The sequence below is a fragment of the Oncorhynchus tshawytscha genome, linkage group LG28 (assembly GCF_018296145.1).
Source record: "Oncorhynchus tshawytscha isolate Ot180627B linkage group LG28, Otsh_v2.0, whole genome shotgun sequence".
NCBI lineage: Eukaryota > Metazoa > Chordata > Actinopteri > Salmoniformes > Salmonidae > Oncorhynchus > Oncorhynchus tshawytscha.
In genome coordinates this window covers 13,958,259-13,981,032 of record NC_056456.1, presented here as the reverse complement: position 1 = coordinate 13,981,032, position 22,774 = coordinate 13,958,259, and the positions used below count along the sequence as shown (strand labels likewise).

The window sequence follows — 22,774 nt, the reverse complement described above, 5'->3', positions numbered from 1 at the left end:
CAGAGAGGGTGCACTTCAAATTGTGTTTGGAACTTTTGTCACGCAATGCACCATCCTGATCATTCATATTTTTAACATAACGCTATTTAAGTATAGCCTAGCTTATGCGACTCATGTGACTCACAGCAGAGGAAGAGCTGTGACAAACTGGTCTGGACAGGAGGCCAATTGTAAATGCAGTATTTGCTCTGTAATTTAGCTGAAGCATTGATTGGTTCTCTCAAAAGGTTGTTTTTTTCCCTGGGGGGTTGAGACATGTCATTGTTTGGAAAATCCAACCGTTGTAATGGAAAGGGTGGAGCTCAGGGGCTGTGTGTGGCTGTGCGCGTTAATGTTTGAGTGAGAAAGACACAAAAAACAACCAGTAAAAGCACATCCCCCTCCATTATCGATGCATTGTGCCGACAACATCAAAATCAGCCTTTCCAGATTCTGAAGTCGGGAGGACTTGGAGTTAGGTGTTAGCCAGACTAATGTAAGTACCATTTAACCCTAGAAATTACTATATATTCCCCAGACAAAATCCCATGGATCACCAGATCAGACTGTACGCTTTGAAACAGCTTGGAGATGTTCTGTTCTCACAGGATCATGCACTAAATGCCCTGGAGTTTTTGCAGCAATCTAGGCAAAACCTCGCTGTTACCTGAATTTGACTTGGCTCAATGTGCTGAAAAGAGAGGATTTCTTACTCGTGCTACTGCTGGAAAATGTTGGAGCTGTGAACTGCATACTTACAAACCCGTAAGCCCCAGAGGTCTGCAATGAAAGTCATAAAAGGTCCTTTTAAGAAATGCTCCCTGCATATAAGCCACGAACTAGCCAAGGAGAGAGGGTTGGTCCTGCCCAAAACTAGAACTGCATGCAAATCACGTCAACAACAACTGGATCACAACTGAGGAGGATTCCTAGTAACGACAGATCTCAGCAGCTGCCTTGATCTGAGAAATTGATTATTTGAAAGCCCATTTGATGTTGTGATGAGGGCTGGGTAGTGGATATGTCAGTATATGTCATGCGTCACCCTGAGTGTTTGAAATGCTATCCCCTGCACCGCCGGTGATGGAAGGTGTTATGTCAATGGGGAAGGCAGCAACACGGCTGAGAATCGTCACAAGTCAACGCAATTGAGGTACCCTGGGAGTTGTGGCATGCTCACCACATAGAATTCTACAATTCTATAGCAGAATATTCCTACAGTCGCTGGATAGAGGGAAGAAGAACCCCGAAAGAACAAGACATTTGCCTAGTGATTATTAAAAACTTATCAAAATGTTGTTTTTTTCATGGTCAAATATACAAAATGTCATATATCTTGTGTTTCATGTTGTAACACAAGATAACACTGTTCATAGGTATCTTGGGAACAATGTTGAGGTCATTTAACAATGGATCGAGGAGACAGAAGAAGATTGTGCCGACAGACACTGTTGCTAGCTCCTACTTTCAGCATTTCACTGCACCTGTCATACCTGCTCTAAACTGTGTACGTGACAAATACAATTTGATATGCTGTGTTATCAAATGTTGGCACTAAAAGAGTGTTAATTCCTGCAGGTTGGTCAAACCATGACACACGCCTACAGTTTCAAAACATAACCATTACCCAGGTATATTTTTGTCTCTTGATATGCATTTGAAACTTGGCAGCTGCCCGCATGTGACAAAATCCCTCTTTTCATTTCTTTACCAGGCCTTCATGAAAACCCAAGAACATACCTCCAAATAGGTTGCCCGTACAAAAGATCAGTCCAGTCATATTCACTATATATTTTCCCATTTACATACTCTGCTTCATACAGGTAATCGTAAAGATGGTTGCCTTTCCTGGCCTTTAAAATGCATGATGTTCAAACTGTGATTCAGGTATTAACTCTGTAAATGACCCGATGCAGAGAGTTATGATTATGGAAATGTAAAATATTAGAACAGGCATAATTTAACATAATTATGTGCAGTGCAGTCAGTGATGGTGGAAATACAAGAAATTACATATGACAATATGGAAGCACAGTGTCATGTAGTTCAGTGACTTCACTTCCTGGTAGGTAGACCATCAGCACTATTCTTGCTGTACTGGTTTCAGCAGCAACATCTCTCCAAAATGTATACTGAAGTAAAATATATGAATTGCATTGGCTCATGAACACTTTTTAGTCAGTTATTTAGTAAGTTATTTCCAAAATAAAGCATGGTGCTAAGCGTAATCCTGTCAAGAAACGTCAATACGTGTATACTATAAATTGTAAATGGTCCATTCAAAACACCAAATAACAGGTTTAGCTTTGCTAGAAAGAGCATTAGAGACCCGCCAAAAGTCCTATGGAAAAAAAGAGGCACATCACTAAAATATCTGTGTTTAGTAGCTCGGTTTCCATCTACTTGGCATCATTTTCCCACCAGAGATGTGTTTCCACCAAATTGACTTGTTGCGGATAACAGGCTGAGCGTGATGTCGTAGTGCACATACAAATACCTTTTGCGGTTACATTTCCATGTACTGAATTAAAAAATCCAAGTTAAATGGGTTTCCATCAAATGTTCAATATATATATAGCGAGTGTGAACCTCTGGTATTGGCACGTGTGATCTAGCCAACAACTCGCAGATGCAGATAGGCTACCTACATGATGAGATTATTATGGACAAAAGAGCAAGATTATTTTTATTTGGTCGAAAGGCAGCCAAGCATCAATGATCCTGTGAACAGTATAAGACCCTAGATATTTATTGGAAAGGAGAATCAAGTTCATCACCTTGCTCTTTCACCACCCTGTGAAGTTCATCATCATTTTTTAAATCTGTAGGTCTAGTCAACTGCATGCATTCCTGAGTCGTAGTGGGAGGACCACACAACATGTCATCGCGTGACTCCAAGTTTACTTATATAATATCAATAATTACGCATGAAAGTTTTCGCCAATATTTCTCGCTTAATTCATTTTGCAGACAAAGAGATCCCACCTTGTCTAGTGTATTTTGTTTTGTCGACATTAGGACAGTTTACCATCGGGCCTGTCATGACTTTTTTTTATTTTTATCAGACACGTAAGTTACTGGCATAAAAAGGTTGGATGGAAACCTGATTAGTGGTGTAACTTTTTCAGTGAGGTGTAAAAATGGCATTGAGTTACTCACACTCCTGCATTCTTTAAGTGGAAAAGTTCAGAAAAAAAAGCGAAGGTCAAAAAAAGTCAAGAAAACAAGCTCTTTCCTGAGTCAAACACACCCATGGTATAACTTTACCATGCCAACGAAACTAAAGACTTGACTATTAACAGGCCTGTTATGAGACTGAGTCACAGCCCTTTTCAAAAGCCCCGCTATGTGTCAGTCAACATGCATGTGTAATAGAGAGATACATACATTTTGAATATAAGAAATGTCAAAGATACATTTTCTTAATAGAGAATTTTAAATATAAGGAAACTGCATAAAAACCTATTTGATTGGGATAATGATGTGTAAGGAGTGTTTTTAGCCCCTAAAAGAGTACTTATGTGTGAGGAATCTCAAATTAATCCCAGAAAAATAATAATAATAATAATCACACAAACACACTTTGAAGAGACCAGGCAATGACGACAGTGGTTGACCTTCTCACACCGACTGGAATGAAAAGAAATGTCCTCAACCCATGAATATTTAGTATGTTTACAGCAGTAGCCCACAACTAACTCTCAATATACAGTATGAAATCACTATTTGGCACTCAGATTTATAGCACTGAAATGCATTAAAATGAAGATCATACATTACAAACCAATAAGCTATAACGGTTCATAATGATTCATGAATTTGCATGTTAATGAGGAAAATTACTTAGAAACCTTTTGCAATTCCCCTTAAGTCTTGTACTACTTCAAATGTTAGGCTGGAGGGGTGTGAATTAAATAATTGTAGTGGTTCAGTGTCACATCCATTAAAGAGTACCTCGTTTCCTACTGCCCTCTTCACTTAGCAGTAGTTTATCACGCTCGTGCACAAACACACACACACACACACACAATAGTAGGCATTTCTCATTCCGCCAAACCCTCCTATGTCAACCAAATATCTCAGTGCGTCTAGGTGACTGGAAAAAAAGGGGTACTTCTGAAGGGAATGTGAGGAAGCAGTCCCGGTTTAAAGTTTTAATGTCACGTGCACAAGTACAGTGAAATGCCTTTCTTGGAAGCTCCAAACCCACCAATGGAGTAATCTATATCAATTTAGCACTAGATCAATGTTAACAATGGTAATACATACAGTGCCTTTAGAAAATATTCCACTTTTTTGTTGTGTTACAGCTTGACATTAAAAAATAAAAGAAATTCTCACCAGTCTACACAAAATACAATGGCAAAGTTAACACATTTCCAGACGTTTTTGCAAATGTATTGAAAATTAAATAAAGAAAAATATAATTTACACTCCCGAGTCAATACTTTGTAGAAGCACCTTACAGATGTGTGTCTTTCTGGGTAAGTCTCTAAGACCTTTCCACACCGGGATGGTGAATTTGTGTCTTTATTCTTTGCAAAAGTCTTCAAGCTCTGTAAAATAGGTTGTTGATAATTGCAAGGCAACCATTTTCAGGTCTTTCCAAAGATTTAAGTAAAAACGATAACTAGGACACTAACATTCACTGTCTTCTTCGTAAACAACTCCAGTGTAGACTTGGCTTTATGTTTAAAGTTATTGTCCTGCTGAAAAGAGAATTCCTCTCCCAGTGTCTGGTGGAAAGCAGAACGAACCAGGGTTTCCTCTAGGATTTTGCCTGTGCTTAGCTCCATTATGCTTCTTTTGTATCCTGAAAAGCTCCACAGTCCTTAAAGATTACAAGCATACCAATAACATTATGCAGCCACCACTATAATTGAAAACATGGAGTGGTACTCAGTAATGTGTTGTATTGGATTTGTATTCAGGGCATAAAGTGAATTGCTTTGCCACATTTTTGGCAGTATTACTTTAGTGCCTTGTTGCAAACAGGATGCATGTTTTGGAATATTTGTATCCCGTACAGGCTTCCTTCTTTTCACTCTGTCAATTAGGTTAGTATTGTGGAGTAACAACAATGTTGTTGATCCATGCACAGTTTTATCCTATCACAGTCATTAAACTCTTTAACTGTTTTAAAGTCACCACTGGCCTCAAGGTGAAATCCCTGAAAGGTTTCCTTCCTCTCCGGCAACCGAGTTACGAAGGACACGTGTATCTTTGTAGTGATTAAGTGTATTGATACACCATCCAAAGTGTAATTAATAACATCACCAAGCTCAAATGGATATTCAATGTCTTGTTTGTTTTTTTACCAATCTACAAATATGTGTCCTTCTTTGTGAGGCCTTGGAAAACATGCCTGGTCTTTCTGGTTGAATCTATATTTGAAATTCACTGGTCAACTGAGGGACCTTACAGTTAATTGTGGGTCTTGGGTACAGAGATGAGGTAGTTGTTAAAAAATCATGCTAAACAGTATTATTATACACAGAGTGAGTCCATGCAACTCATTGTGTGACTTGTTAAGCAAATTTCTTCTTAACCTATTTAGGCTTGCCAAACAAAGGGGTTGAATACTTATCGACTCAAGATATTTCAACTTTGACATTATGGGGTATTGTGTGTAGGCCAGTGACAGAAAAACAAATATTGCAGAGGGCCGAGTATCTGCAGATTTAGTTTTTTCCTTTCAATTAGGACTTAAACAACCAGGTAAGAGGAGTTCCTTACTAATTAGTGACTTTAATTCATCAACCCGAATACAAGGGTGGAGCGAAAACCCACAGACACTCTGCCCTCCGGGGAACGAGTTTGACACATGCTGTAACACAAAATGTAGAACAAGTCAAGGGGTGTGAATACTTTCTGAAGGCACTGCAAGTGTCTGCAATGAATGACACACACAGAGTGACACACATTTGTGTGCCAGCCAGGACATTTGCTAGTATACTTTAGTGTTGTCACGATACAATCATTTTTTACTTTGATACCGATAGCAGGATTAGTATCACGATACTTGATACCATCATGATACTACACACTAAAATCAATTTACACACAATACCCAGAAAAAGAAAACAGCTTTTGAAATTTTGACAAATGTATTCAGACCCTCGAAATTGAGCTCAGGTGCATCCTGTTTCCATTGATCATCCTTGAGATGTTTCTGCAACTTGATTAGAGTCCATATGTGGTAAATTCAATTGATTAGACATGATTTGGAGAAGCACACTATTTATATAAGGTTCCACAGTTGACCGTGCATGTCAGACCAAAAACCAAGCCATGAGGTCAAAGGAATTGTCCATAGAGCTCCGAGACCGGATTATGTCGAGCCACAGATCTAGGAACCAAATGTCTACAGCATTGAAGGTCCACAAGAATACAGTGGCCATCATCATTCTTAAATGGAAGAAGTTCGGAACCACCAAGACTCTCCCTAGAGCTGGATGCCCGGCCAAACTGAGCAATCGGGAGAGAAAGGCCTTGGTCAGGGAGGTGACCAAAAACCCGATGGTCAATCTGACAAAGCTCCAGAGTTCCTCTGTGGAGATGGGAGAACATTCTAGAAGGACAACCATCTCTGCAGCAGTCCACCAATCAGGCCTTTATGGTAGAGTGACCGGATGGAAGCCACTCCTCAGTAAAAGGCACATGATCGCCCACCTGGAGTTTGCCAAAAGGCACCTAAAGGATTCTCAGACTATGAGAAACAAGTTTCTCTGGTATGATGAAACCAAGATTGAACTCTTCGGCAGGACGCCAAGCGTCACATCAGGAGGAAACCTGGCACCATCCCTACGGTGAAGCATGGTGGTGGCAGCATCATGCTGTGGGGATGTTTTTCAGCTGTAGGGACTTGGAGACTAGTCAGGATCGAGGGAAAGATGAACGGATCAAAGTACAGAGAGATCGTTGAGGGAAACCTACTCCAGAGCGCTCAGGACCTCAGACTGGGGCGAAGGTACACCTTCCAACAGGACAACGACACTAAGCACACAGCCAAGACAATGCAGGAGTGGCTTCGGGACAAGTCTCCGAATGTCCTTGAGTGGCCCAGCCAGAGCCCAGGCCTGAACCAGATTTAACATCTCTGGAGAGACCTGAAAATAGCTGTGCAGTGACGCTCCCCATCCAACCTGACAGAGCTTGAGAGGGTCTGCAGAGAAGAATGGGAGAAACTCCAGAAATACAGGTTGGCCAAACATGTAACCAACCATAACCAAAAAGACTTGAGACTGTAATCGCTGCTAAAGGTGCTTTAACAAAGTACTGATTAAAGGTTCTGAATACTTATGTAAATGTAATATTTCAGTTAATTTTGTATTTTTAATCTGTAACATTTTAAAAAATACAGTTTTTGATTTGTCATTATGGGGTACTGTGTGTCGACTGATGGGGACGACGACAATGTAATACATTTTAGAATAAGGCTGTAACGTAACAAAATGTGGAAAAAAGTGAAGGGGTCTGAATACTTTCGGAATGCACAATAGCTACAGTATTTTCAACCTAGCCTACACTCTTGAAAATGCTTGGTTGTTTGGATGACTGCTGGGTTGTAGGCATTGGGTCACTTAGTTGGATTGTTTTCTTTAAAAACTGCCAGGTTGGGTTGTTTATGCTGGCTTATCAAAATATGACTCAGCATGTCTGATCAGAAGACTAGAGACATGGCTCATTAGGGGTGTGGTTTTCAGATATTTATTTTTGGCCACACATTAGAGTAAATGTCATTCCGGACAATCTGTTCTGTTGCATTGTCATTAAATGTTAAGATTGAACACTAACAGCTTTGTAGTAATGAGGCTTACAGAGGTGTATGAGTTCCTCAAGAGCCTATGCAAATCCCAATGTTGGAATAGTTACTATTTTATTACTATATATAATCAGCGATATTAAAGGGATACTTGTGGATTTTGGCTATGACGTCATTAATCAACTTCCCCAGAGTCAGATGCAATCATGGATACTATTCTCTGCATCCAGTATGAAGGACGTTAGAGCTAACTAGTGGTAGCGCAATGACTCGAAGTCTATGGTATCTACTAGCACGCAAAAATTACTGGAAGTCTATGGTACAGTTGAAGTCTGAAGTTTACATACGCTTAGGTTGGAGACATTAATACTTGTTTTTCAACCACTCCACAAATTTCTTGTTAACAAACTATAGTTTTGGCAACATGGATAGGACATCTACTTTGTGCAAGACACAAGTAATTTTTCCAACAATTGTTTACAGACAGATTATTTCACTTACAATTCACTGTATCACAATTCCAGTGGATCAGAAGTTTATATACACTAAGTTGACTGTGCCTTTAAACAGCTTGGAAAATCAAGAAACCTCAATTGGAGGTGTACCTGTGGATGTATTTCAGGGCCTACCTTCAAACTCAGTGCCTCTTTGCTTGACATCATGGGAAAATCAAAAGAAATCAGCCAAGACATCAGAAAAAAAATTGTAGACCTCCACAAGTCTGGTTCATCCTTGGGAGCAATTTCCAAACGCTTGAAGGTACCAAGTTCATCTGTACAAACAATAGTACGCAAGTATAAACACCATGGGACCACGCTGCTGTCATACCGCTCGGGAAGGAGACGCGTTCAGTCTCCTAGAGATGAACGTACTTTGGTGTGAAAAGTGCAAATCAATCCCAGAACAACAGCAAAGGACCTTGTGAAGATGCTGGAGGAAACAGGTACAAAAGTATCTATATCCATAGTAAAACGAGTCCTATATCAACATAACCTGAAAGACCGCTCAGCAAGGAAGAATCCCCTGCTCCAAAACCGACATAAAAAAGCCAGACTACGGTTTGCAACTGCACATGGGGACAAAGATCGTACTTTTTGGAGAAATGTCCTCTGGTCTGATGAAACAAATATAGAACTGTTTGGCCATAATGACCATTGTTCTGTTTGTAGGGAAAAGGGGGAGGCTTGCAGGCCAAAGAACACCATTCCAACCATGAAGCACGGGGGTGGCAGCATCATGTTGTGGGGGTGCTTTGCTGCAGGAGGGACTGGTGCACTTCACAAAATAGATGGCATAATGAGGCAGGAAAATTATGTGGATATATTGAAGCAACATCTCCAGATATCAGTCAGGTCGCAAATGGGTCTTCCAAATGGACAACAATCCCAAGCATACTTCCAAAGTTGTGGAAAATGGCTTAAGGACAACAAAGTCAAGGTATTGGAGTGGCCATCACAAAGCCCTGACCTCAATCCCATATAACATTTGTGGGTAGAACTGAAAAAGCGTGTGGGAGCAAGGAGGCCTACAAACCTGACTCAGTTACACCACCTCTGTCAGGAGGAATTAGCCAAAATTCACCCAACTTATTGTGGGAAGCTTGTGGAAGGCTACCCAAAACATTTGACCCAAGTTAAACAATTTAAAGGCAATGCTACCAAATACTAATTGAGTGTATGTAAACTTCTGACCCACTGGAATGTGATGAAAGAAATAAAAGCTGAAATCAATCATTCTCTCTACTATTATTCTGACATTTCACATTCTTAAAATAAAGTGGTGACCCTAACTGACCTAAGACAGGGAATTTTTACTAGGATTAAAAGTCAGGAACCTATTGTATGTATGTGTATGTATGTAAACTTCCAACTTTAACTATTTCTACAAGCATGCTAGCAGTTACCACAGACTTACAGGCATTGCGCTAACGCTAGTTAACAATTGCACGAACACTGGTTAGCAATTTCTTCAAACTGCACTCAGAGACAAAAAAAAATGGTATTGATGAGTTAATTTTACTCTGGGGAAGTAGATAAACAACTTCATTGCTCAAATCCTGAAGTAGCCATTTAATATTATATTACAATAATGTACAGTAATATGCATACATATTCAAGAAAAATAATTGTAGTGTAAAAACGTAATATGAGGAACAGGAATGACAAAATAACTATCTGAAAGCCACGCCTCCAAATTTATGATAGGCTGCCGCAGCTATAATATTTTATTAATGAGGTTCAAAATTGAACCCCTCCCATAAAAAAGGATTCCTGTTTAAAACTTTACACAGGCAGCCAAGTATCAGCGTATAAACATCAATCTGCGACACTTTGCAAAAATATATGCATAATGTCACAGCGATTCCTCTAAGGAACCTTTTCAGAGGGGTTCCTCAAGGAACCTTTTGACCTGAAAAGGTTACCCCAGAGTGGCAATCTTTTGAACCCCAAAAGGTTATTGAATGCTCCTTTATTTCTTTATGCACTTGAAAAGTTGACCTATTCGCATAATACAGAGTGAAAAAGCGATGAGACAATAACATCTGTCTAATGCACATCTGATGATACTGCTTTCTCTTCCTGCATCAGATGAAAGGACAACAACCAATCCAGGTAGCTAATCTGTATATAATACAGTGAAACATATTTTGCCAATTATACGTCTGCTGCACAGTGGAGCCCATTTCAGCACTCAAGTGGATCCCATTTCAGCACTGTATTATGAAGCCAAGATCAATGATATAAAGAATGATGGGGGAAAACGTTGACGTACTTTAAATGAAATTATGGGCAGAAAGACAAATTCAACTCCATCTTTCATCAAATCAGATGGCTTATTTATCACAAAACCATTTGATGTTGCCGATTATTTGAATGATTACTTAAATTGGCAAACTTAAGCAGGAAATGCCAACAATGAACAGTGAGCCATAGTATTCATGCATAAAAAAAACGAAATAATGAACGCATTTTATTTTAGAATTTTGTCAAGTTAGGGTGAGAGGTGGAAATACTGTATTATTGTTATCGATCAATATTGACAAACCTCCTGGCATTGACAACTTAGATGGAAGGCTACTGAGGACAGTCGCAGACTTTATAGCCACTCTTATCTGTCATTACTTTCATCTAAATCTAGAGGAAGGTGTTTGTTCTAAGGCCAGGAGGGAAGCCAAAGTAATTCCACAACAGAGAAGGGCACTCAACATGTACTGTACTGACACAAATGACTGATGATTGGTTTAAGGAAATTGACAGTAAGAACATTGAGGGAACTGTACTGCAGCCTTTGATATTATTGAACATAACCTGTTGTTAAGAAAACATATGTTTCATGGTTTTTCAACCTCTGCCATATCGTGGATTCAGAGCTATACATCTAATAAAACTCAGTGGGTTTTCTTTAATGGAAGCTTCTCTAATGTCAAATGTAGGGTATGGGGTACCACAGGGCAGTTCTCTAGGCCCTCTACCCTCTAGTTTCTAGTTTTACCAATGGCATGTCACTCGCGTTAAACAAATCCTGTGTGTCCACGTATGCTGATGATTCAACCATATACAGTGCCTTGCGAAAGTATTCGGCCCCCTTGAACTTTGCGACCTTTTGCCACATTTCAGGCTTCAAACATAAAGATATAAAACTGTATTGTTTTGTGAAGAATCAACAACAAGTGGGACACAATCATGAAGTGGAACGACATTTATTGGATATTTCAAACTTTTTTAACAAATCAAAAACTGAAAAATTGGGCGTGCAAAATTATTCAGCCCCCTTAAGTTAATACTTTGTAGCGCCACCTTTTGCTGCGATTACAGCTGTAAGTCGCTTGGGGTATGTCTCTATCAGTTTTGCACATCGAGAGACTGACATTTTTTCCCATTCCTCCTTGCAAAACAGCTCGAGCTCAGTGAGGTTGGATGGAGAGCATTTGTGAACAGCAGTTTTCAGTTCTTTCCACAGATTCTCGATTGGATTCAGGTCTGGACTTTGACTTGGCCATTCTAACACCTGGATATGTTTATTTTTAAAGCAAAATCTACAATGGAATGGTTCATGTTTTGGATCATTGTCTTGTTGGAAGACAAATCTCCATCCCAGTCTCAGGTCTTTTGCAGACTCCATCAGGTTTTCTTCCAGAATGGTCCTGTATTTGGCTCCATCCATCTTCCCATCAATTTTAACCATCTTCCCTGCCTCTGCTGAAGAAAAGCAGGCCCAAACCATGATGCTGCCACCACCATGTTTGACAGTGGGGATGGTGTGTTCAGGGTGATGAGCTGTGTTGCTTTTACGCCAAACATAACGTTTTGCATTGTTGCCAAAAAGTTCAATTTTGGTTTCATCTGACCAGAGCACCTTCTTCCACATGTTTGGTGTGTCTCCCAGGTGGCTTGGGCAAACTTTAAACAACACTTTTTATGGATATCTTTAAGAAATGGCTTTCTTCTTGCCACTCTTCCATAAAGGCCAGATTTGTGCAATATACGACTGATTGTTGTCCTATGGACAGAGTCTCCCACCTCAGCTGTAGATCTCTGCAGTTCATCCAGAGTGATCATGGGCCTCTTGGCTGCATCTCTGATCCGTCTTCTCCTTGTATGAGCTGAAAGTTTAGAGGGACGGCCAGGTCTTGGTAGATTTGCAGTGGTCTGATACTCCTTCCATTTCAATATTATCGCTTGCACAGTGCTCCTTGGGATGTTTAAAGCTTGGGAAATCTTTTTGTATCCAAATCCGGCTTTAAACTTCTTCACAACAGTATCTCGGACCTGCCTGGTGTGTTCCTTGTTCTTCATGATGCTCTGTGCGCTTTTAACGGACCTCTGAGACTATCACAGTGCAGGTGCATTCATACGGAGACTTGATTACACACAGGTGGATTGTATTTATCATCATTAGTCATTTAGGTCAACATTGGATCATTCAGAGATCCTCACTGAACTTCTGGAGAGAGTTTGCTGCACTGAAAGTAAAGGGGCTGAATAATTTTGCACGCCCCATTTTTCAGTTTTTGATTTGTTAAAAAAGTTTGAAATATCCAATCAATGTCGTTCCACTTCATGATTGTGTCCCACTTGTTGTTGATTCTTCACAAAAAAATACAGTTTTATAGCTTTATGTTTGAAGCCTGAAATGTGGCAAAAGGTCGCAAAGTTCAAGGGGGCCGAATACTTTCGCAAGGCACTGTACGTGTCAGCAACCACAGCTGTCACGTATACTCCCTCTCTGGCCTCTAGGTCACCAGACTGCTGATTATTTCACACACCAGTCACCATCGGCACATACCAGCGCTTATTGACACTCACCTGGACTCCATCACCTCCTTGATTACCCGCTCTATGTCACTCCCTTTGGTTTCTTCCCCTTGTTTCTGTTTCATGTCGGTGTGCTGTTAGTGTTTCTTGTTTTGTTCATGTTAATTTATTTATTAAATGTATTCACTCCCTGAACTTGCTTCCCGACTCTCAGCATACATCGTTACAGAATAACGCCTCACCAAAGGGAAGCATTAGGGAATGTTTTTGTTTTTGTGTTGGAGGTGACGTCGGGTCTGGGTTCCACTGCCAGGGCAACCGAAGGATGCCTCAGGTTTTCATGCCTCAGCTGGTACATTGGGTGTCAAGACTCAGTTGGCGGGTCAAGCGTCTGTTGCCGAGTCTACCGAGGATGCCTCAGCTAGCTCGTCAGGCTTCCATGACTTAGCTAGCTCGTCAGGTTTTCAAGACTCGGCATGTACAAGTGTATATCAATGTGTTTACACTGAATTAGCTTTTTGAATAAACATATTGACTTAATCACACATCAGACATGGCTACTTTGTGTTTAACTCTCACTCTGGGGGGGAAGACATGACAAGCACAAGTCATCAGACAGCCAAAACACAGTCATGCAGTAGGAATTGGATGGCGATGCACACCGACCGTGGTCCTGAAAGTAGCATTTCCTCTTAATAAATTCTGAATCACTCACGCTGAGGAAAGGCGATCCTACTAGGCACTCAGCAGTGCTTTGGCCATGTCTGTGAATAGTCACTAAACTAAGTGTCAGGGTGAGAACAGAACGACAATGTCTCCATAGATACATGCAGTGGTGTAAAGTACTTAAGTAAAAATACTTTAAAGTACCACTTAAGTCGTTTTTGGGGGGTATCTGTACTTTACTTTTTTTTTTTTTTTACAAATTCTACTTTACTACATTTCTATAAATGTTACTTTTTACTCCATACATTTTCCCTGGCACCCAAAGGTACTCGATAGATTTTGAATGCTTAGCAGGACATGAAAATTATCCAATTCACGCACTTAACAAGAGAACATCCCTGTTCATCCATACTGCCTCTGATCTGACGGACTCACTAAACACACATGCTTTGTTTGTAAATTGTCTGAGTGTTGGCGTGTGTCCCTGGATAACTGTAAATTTAAAAAACAAAATGGAGCCTTCTGGTTTGATTAATATAAAGAATTTGAAATGATTCACACTTACTTTTGAGACTTAAGTATATTTTTGCAATTATATTTACTTTTGATACTTAAGTATATTTAAAACCAAATACTTTTAGACTTTTACTTTTAGTATTTTATTATGTGACTTTCACCTTTTACCTCAGTAATTTTCTATTAAGGTATCTTTACTTTTACTCAAGTATGATTTGGGCACTTTTTCCACTACTGGATACATGTACTGTATGTAAACTACAGCAAGCACCATCAGTATACATTCGTTTTAAAGGATTTCAAACGACAAAGTACAGCTTAAAGCCAGACTTAGCAAGTCCAAAATAAAATGTCACTTTTTTTCTGGTTTTAATATCTCAATGTATAGATGAAGGTGAATTTGTGCCAATAGATGAATTTATCTGTTCCTCTGATCCATCCACAACTACAGCAAAACATATCTAGCTATCTCAATCTCATTACAAACAAGACTCATTATAAATGAGAATTGACTGATACAGAAGGGTAATTTAGCTGACAAATGCATGTCTTATTAGTAAATAATATTGGCTCCTGGCTGTCAGTGTGTCTGCCTGTCTGTGCGACAGTTGGCTATGCGCAGGGGCACAGATTTGGTATCTTGTTACAAAGTTGCTTTAATGTTGATAGCTTGAGATTCTGAATGAAAACTGGAATTGTGGCCAATTTTCATTCAGCAAGGGATTGAGAATATTTTCCTAGTGCAACACTTACTAGTTGGACCATATTTGAGACTCCTCAGCACGACCAGTGCCCGCATGCTGGACACTATAGATAATAAGCACGAAAGCCAGCTCTGTCTACTGGTAATTGAAGAAACTAACTAGCTAATTTAGCTGGCTAGCAAACATATAGATCCACACACACATTGTTTGAAAATATGTATAGCCTACCGGTGGGTGATTAGCCCACAAACAAATGAACGTTGCAGATACATGCAAACTTTGCTGGAGTTGCTAGCTAATTGTTTTCCTCTTGGATGTTGCATTTACTATTGCAACCTTTTGATGTCTAATTTATTTTATAATTCAACCCTATAGTTTCTGAGTGTCGACTTTTCCAGGCAAGTGTTTGCACCGCAAGATATAGCTGATCCAAGCTGATACAGTGCTACCTTTGCACCGCAGTTGGCGATCAATATTGTTTAACCTGTCTATGTAAATTAGAATGACATTTTACTGCTGTAACATTCGTCGCTGACTCCACTTATAAATTGTCATTTTTTTACAATACAGTATAGTGGTCTACATGCTTGTTATAGGCTACAAGCAAAGGAGAACACCTACTGTCTTGATACTGACTGATCATGGGCGTCTGGCCCAGCGGCCGCTTGAGAAGTCTCAGACAGAGCATGTTATTACATCTTGCCTGGGTGTGTTTACATTATGTCTTGCCTGGGTTTGTCACCCCGACAGTTTGATATTTCAGGATCACAAATTACGCAAATGAGACCTACTAAGTCTGGCTTTAATGGAAGGATACACACTAACTGGATTAGTTAGGATTTAGACATTCCTAATGCATTTATAGATGTTGTTCTCAGTGGTTCATTACTCCGGCTTCATAAACTGGGGGGGGATCTATGTCATCTTTGGTCATACACTATAAAAAAAAAAAACTCTTAAAGGGAACTTTTTAGAACACAAACAAAACATCAAAACTGTAAGGGTAAACACAATTCACAGACACAGCCTTTAACGACTGAATGTTGAATCAGCTATAAATACACAGTTAGCCATGTTATAATTGTTTTCCCTTGCCATCTAAACCAACGAGGCCAGCAGTCCAGTGACTGCGGCACAGTGATGTACCACATCACTAGGGAAAGGCACTGACAGCCCCAGCCAACTGCCTTTTGAACGCTCAACACACTCAGCCAAAAAACACAGAACAACCAGGACCAGAACTGCCCATTGCAGTTGCCTGTAATGCTGTCGGCAAGGCCACTGTGTAGGCTATGGAGTAGAGCTACAGTTATACTGACATTATCTGACATTTGTAAATACCATCATCAACCTTGTGGCATGACAAAATAAGTTAGCATTACCTATCCACATAAAATACCTACATGAGCATGACATTACACAGACATAAAATGTTAATGAGCATTTGTACCCTCTGTGGTACATGTACACTAACGTTCTAACTCAGAAAGGGCCACACTGAAGTTACATGGCAAGTAATTACAAGTGAATGCATGTTATTATGAATATAATAGATACCATGCCGGATGCAAAGTATGGTAACAAAAAGCTACATTTGTATTTAGACTCTCTCCACCTATGAAGTATTTAGGTACTGTATAGAAGTATTTAGGTACTGTATAGACACGTCAACATTGCTAAGGATTAGCATAGCGATTTATTAACACAAGCACTCTTATCGCTCAGTCTGATGGGGCTCCGTGTATGATTCATGCATTATTCAAACGACACACATTATAGTCTACCGTAGTAAAAAAAACTATTCTTCATATAATGAAGTAAATGTCTACCTTATAAGAGCCGTTTTAATAGAATGAATTCAAGGAAATAGCACAGCATAGAATGAATGACCTGACCTATTATCTTTATGGCACAACCATAAGTGAATGCAATGCAATGAGTGGGTGGGTATCTATCCACAGCATCCTCTGTGGAGGGTGGGGAGCCTACTGCATTGCCTCAGGGCAGAGGAATAGTTAAGAATATCATAATGCAGGTAAAATGTCTATTGAAGAACTCTTGCTCTACCTGTGCTATGGGAAGAGATATTCAAGAATGTGTCCGTTTTATTTGTGCCATTATTGACTATTCATGAAAATGCATTCTCTAGACAGTTCACTCAGATGGTTGATCATCTGTCAAAATGATCCAGCTACAGTGGGCTGGATGTTCAATGAAATTTAGAATTATTTCAAAAGATAAAGCCCAGTTAGTAAAGTAGCTTCAATCTGTTACAACTGAATAGACATAAAGCACGAGCAAAAAATGATTGCAGTTTTAAAACTGCAGTAGAAGTGCAGCAACTGCAGTCTACTGTGGTATTTTGGACCCAGTAATTGCAGAACAACTGCAGTTGTACTGCACTCTAACTGCAGTTACACGGCAAAGTTACTGCTGTAAAGATTTTGGACGCAGTACTTGCAGAATACTCTAGGTATACTGCAAAGTACTACAGTTATTCTGCACTCTGACTGCAATCTTTTTTCGTAAGGGTGAGTGAGGTTAGCCGTCTACATACACAGATGACATGCAGAACATGTTCTATAATGAAAATAACTTACCAGACAGACACGACTTAGGACCAAGCTGAAGAGAAGAAAGCCCAAACTGTGGAACACTAGAGTGGCTCCCATCCCGTTTCAGAAAGCAATTTTTACAGAGGTTGATGCTTCAGTTAAAATGACTTCATCTACTTTTAACTGTCTCCAAAAGCGCTAGTCATGTTTCACTCCATCTGTCCTCTCATTATGGGCTTGATAGTGGCTTGTAAAATCATAACTATAATCTCTTCGCTTTCCCTCCCTCTTTTTAAATCCGCAACACGTTCAAACTGAGCCCGCTCACTTTATTTCTCTGCGTCTGTCTGTTTTTTTTTCTTCTTCTGAAATTACATCCACATGTCAGAACTATTTATGTCGCTCTCGTTCTGCGGTGGGAAGTTCAAATGATTCTTTGTGGAGAAGAAACCAGCGCGGTATTTTTAGGTATTTTTAGTCCTTCAGACTAATTTAAACACTTCAGTATGGAGCTGTGCGCCTTTATGCCATACCCCAAACGTTCCTTCTCACTAACTCCGTCCAAATGTTAATTGGTAAGTGGTCAAACTCATACGAAAAGATGTAGCTAACTTATTAAAATACTAAATGAATTTGCATATAGTGCACAAATGCATGGCTCATCATGTCCTCTATCACACAAAATAACTATTGCCAAATTAATTATATGATAATTTCACAGAAGACTCTTGCTTATAATGACAGATTTTAGCATAAAAAATGCACCTCAAGACAAAGCGTCACGTCAGTCATAAAATTCGGAACTTTTCCTAATAAGATTCTTGCTTTGGCGAAACATCTTATCGTTGGCTGTCCCCCCAGACATTAATTTCGGAAAAGAATAGTTGGCCCATTCACACCAATGATCAATCTATACATTGTATCGAACTATAAAAAGTTTAGCTTCAGTTATACCAGTCTATGTGGATGTATCAAAACGCAACGCGATTTACGCATGGTGATTTAGACAATCCAAGGAAAACGCCAACTCGGCTATCAAGATCACACTTACGCTATTTGAGAGAAAACAAACTGATTCATTTCACCTATTTCAGAACCATCTACATCTAAAAAAAGGCAGCTTCCTTTCAAAGAGTTATCCCTAATATTCAACGCGGCTCCAAATGTTGACGGCAGCGGCTCGAAATCAGTCGTGAGTAATGTGGATGAAAAGGGGGATGGAAAGAGGCAGGTATTAGACAGGCGCATGAAGGAATCTCATTGGTCCGCGCACTCTTGCTTTAGATTAAACCACGACTCTAAAACGACATATTTTGTCACCCCTTCCACACAATCTCCACATTCAACCGATTTCTGAGTGTTGCCAATTAATTTCTGCCAACATCTTTAACTGTATTTGCTATCGACACATAATGCATAGGAGGAGTAAAATGTTCCAGAAACATTTCACATTTTATAATTTTTTTCCTAGTAGCCTACTGGTACACATCCTCTACATCAGGGTTCCCCAAAACGCGGACTGCGGGCCAAATTCGTTCAGCAGGTGATTTTATCTCACTCATGATTTATTCAGGACTATCTGTGGTAGCATTCACATGATCATAGAAGTGTTTAGAAACATATTCTATTTTAATTTACAATAAAAGTGACTCCAAAATGACACAATACATGATTTATAATGAATTTCTATTGGCACAAAATAATCTGTAATTGTCTTTGTCATGCTCTGGCCATAGAGAGGCTTTTATTCTCTATTTTGGTTAGGGAAGGGTGTGACTAGGGTGGGCATTCTATGTTCCTTTTTCTATGTTTTTGTATTTCTTTGTTTTTGGCCGGGTATGTTTCTCAATCAGGGACAGCTGTCTATCGTAGTCTCTGATTGAGAACCATACTTAGGGAGCTCTTACCCACATGGGTTTTGTGGGTTGTTGCTTTCTGTTTTGTACCTGATGGAGCCGTTTCGGTTGTTCTTTTTTTTAAACTTTGTATTTAGTGTTCAGTTCTATTTAATAAACGACGAACACGTGCTGCGCTTTGCTCCTCACCTTCCACCAACGGCCGTTACAGTCTTGGGACATGCTGTGAGGGACTGTTGATTTGGAGTAAGATACCATCCAGTCCATATCTATTATAAATGGGGGAGAATTATGTCTCTGTGCCACAGAAATTGTCAACCATATGTCACACAGAGAGATTTTAACACAGCACAGATTTTGCATCCACCTGTAATAGAGCATCTCACCACCCCAATGTACAGTACCAGTCAAAAGTTTGGACACACCTACACATTCCAGGGTTTTTCTTTATTTTTACTTTATTTTTACTATTTTTTTTAGGGTAATAGTGAAGACATCAACACTATGAAATAACACATGTAATCATGTAGTAACCAAAAAAGTGATCAACAAATCCAAATATATTTGACAGATTCTTCAAAGTAGCCACCCTTTGCATTGATGACAGCTTTGCACACTCATTGAACTGTAGTCAATGAACAGCATTCTCACGTAGGTGTTCCTTTTGTCCAGGTGGGAAAGGGCAGTGTAGATTGCAATAGAGATTGTGGATCTGTTGGGGCAGTATGGGAATTGGAGTGGGTCTAGGGATTCTGGAATGATGGTGTTGATGTGAGCCATGACCAACCTTTCAAAACACTTCTTGGCTACAGATGTGAGTCATACGGGTCGGTAGTCATTTAGGCAGGTTACCTTGGCATTCTTGGGCACAGGGACTATGTTGGTCGGCTTGAAACATGTAGTTATTACAGACTTGGTCAGGGACGGGTTGAAAATGTCAGTGAAGACACTTGCCAGTTGGTCAGCGCATGCTCTGAGTATACATCCTGCCTGTTTAAAGGTCTTACTCAGATCGGCAACGGAGAGCGTGATCACACAGTTGTCCATAACAGCTGGTGCTCTTATGTGTGCTTCAGTGTTGCTTGCCTCAAAGCACGCATAGATGTAATTTAGCTCGTCTGGTAGGCTCGTGCCACTAAGCAGCTCGTGGCTGGGCTTTTCTTTTTTTTAGTCCATAATAGTTGGCAAGCTCTGCCACATCCGACGAGTGTCAGACAGTGTAGTAGGATTCAATCTTAGTCCTGTATTGATGCTTTGCCTGTTTGATATTTCATCTGAGGGCATAGCACAATTTCTTATAAGCGTCCAGGTTAAAGTCCCGCTCCATGAAAGCGGCAGCTCTACTCTTTAGTTCAGTGCAGATTTTGCCTGTAATCCATGGCTTCTAGTTGAGGTATGTACGTACGGTCACTGTGGGGATGACATCATCGATGCACTTATTGATGAAGCCAGTCTGTGCTAGCAAAATAGTCCTGTAGTTAATCATCTGCGTCATCTGACCAACTTCCGTATTGAGCGAGTTACTGGTACTACCTGCTTTAGTTTTTGCTTGTAGGAAGGAATCAGGAGGATATAATTATGGTCAGATTTGCCAAATGGAGGGTGAGAAAGAGGTTTGTACGCATCTCTGTGTGTGGAGTAAAGGTGGTCTAGAGTGCTCAGAGAAAGATATTTTGTTTAACAAGTAATCTTTTTTTTTCAAAAAAAAAAGGTACCAGTCCTGGTGCCCTTCTTAAGATCAACGGCATCATGAACTTTACCCAGTACCAAGATATTTTCTTTTTAAAACCTGGTTGCCTCTGACAGGATGCTGAAACTTGGCCGCAAATGTATCTTCCAGCAAGACAGTAACCTCAAGCACACAACAAAATCCACAAATAAATGGTTATGGAAACAAAATCAACACTTTGCAATGGCCATCTCAGTCTCCGGACTTGAAACCAATGGAAAATCTGTGGTTTGATTTGAAGAGGGCAGTCCATAAATGCAGAAGAAGGATATCAACGATTTGGAAGGATTCTGTATGCAGGAATGGTCAAAAGATCCCTCCTAATGTGTTCTCTAACAAAAAACATTATCCTCTCAAGGTGAGTTATTGAAAGCAGGGGTGTCAACAATTTTGACCCATACCTTTTTTGAGAAATAAAAGGGTGACTTGTTAAACAAAATATCTTTCTCTGAGCAAATGTATTATTAAAAAGGAATATAATGTCCCTATTTTTTGGGAGAATACAATATTGTTCAGTACTATACTCATTTATTTTATAGTCATTTTTGTTCATCTTTATCAAGTGTGTCAATAATTCCGGACCTCAGTGTACATATGTTTCCAATATACATTATGTTGAAGTTACAGTAAAAGCTCATGGTCCGCCAGTTTCCTTCATCCCTCATCCCCTCTAATGCTTTGTTTTGGCATTATTTCTCTACCACAGAAATATGAGGTAATAGATGGTAATATACCCTTAATTACAACATAATGCTTTGGCTTATCGCTCTAATTATGATTTCATTATTGTTCCAGAACAAAAAACGAGGTGGGGGGACACTCTCTCTGAACACCACAGAACAATAGTTGAGTCACACCTCCAGGGAATGAGGACCTAGGTCAACTCAATCTCATATGAAGGCAATACGTATTGCCTTGGCAGCTCACCACTCTGATCTCCCAATGTGAAATGAAGAAACAGGGAATAAGATCCAAGCCGGACAGGGAATCTCTGAATCTTCCCCCAAGCTGGAAAAAATACTATGTGTTTCAAACAACCTGATTATTTAATTAAGTTATTATGGAAGCCTATTCTGTTGAGTTCTTTACCCATCAATAATAGATTTTTACCTAACAACCATTTTCCTCACAGGCTTTTTGGAGGTCAGCTGTAGCCGATAGCCTGGCACTATAACTTGATTATATCCAAATATGCAGCAATTTTAATATGGTTAGGGAGAACATTAATAGGGTACAACATGCAACTCTCAACTAAACTGATTTAATTGTAGTTTTCTCTGTGAACTTCATTTGGAGGCAGAATGCGTATTGCTTACTGAACCAGTAAACAGTATACTAGAGAGTGAATATATATTTAGTGGTATTCAGTAATGAGACATCAGGTCATTTACCATATCCTGCCCAGACATCCAGACAGATGCGTTAAACACCCACACCAGCCAAAGTCTTTTTTCAGCTGTAAAACGATGCGTAGAGCTTACCCATCATGTTGCACAGCAAAATAAGTCGAATTTGAGTCTAAGTATGATATATTTGGGCTTGAAGTGGAAAATCCAAAGTTGGAACTTAAAGTAAGAAAATACAGTGCCTTGCAAAAGTATTCCACCCTCTTGGGGTTTTTCCTATTTTGTTTCATTATAAACTGTAATTTAAATAGATTTTTGGGGATTTGATGTAATGGATTTGATGTAATGGACAGAAAATAGTCCAAATTGGTGAAGTCAAATGAAAAAACAACAACTTTAAAAT

At 39.7% G+C, this 22,774-nt stretch overlaps 1 protein-coding gene across 1 annotated transcript in view; it reads right to left on the bottom strand.

Moving 5' to 3' along the window:
* The window catches only part of pth1r (parathyroid hormone 1 receptor), an 86,659-nt gene extending 68,035 nt beyond the window's left edge, over positions 1-18,624 (bottom strand). Inside the window, exon 1 of the mRNA XM_024391330.2 lies at positions 17,486-18,624. Coding sequence (XP_024247098.1) covers positions 17,486-17,557 — 72 coding nt within the window. The 5' untranslated portion in view covers positions 17,558-18,624. The remainder of the gene's footprint in view (positions 1-17,485) is intronic.
* Between the last annotated feature and the right edge of the window lie 4,150 nt (positions 18,625-22,774).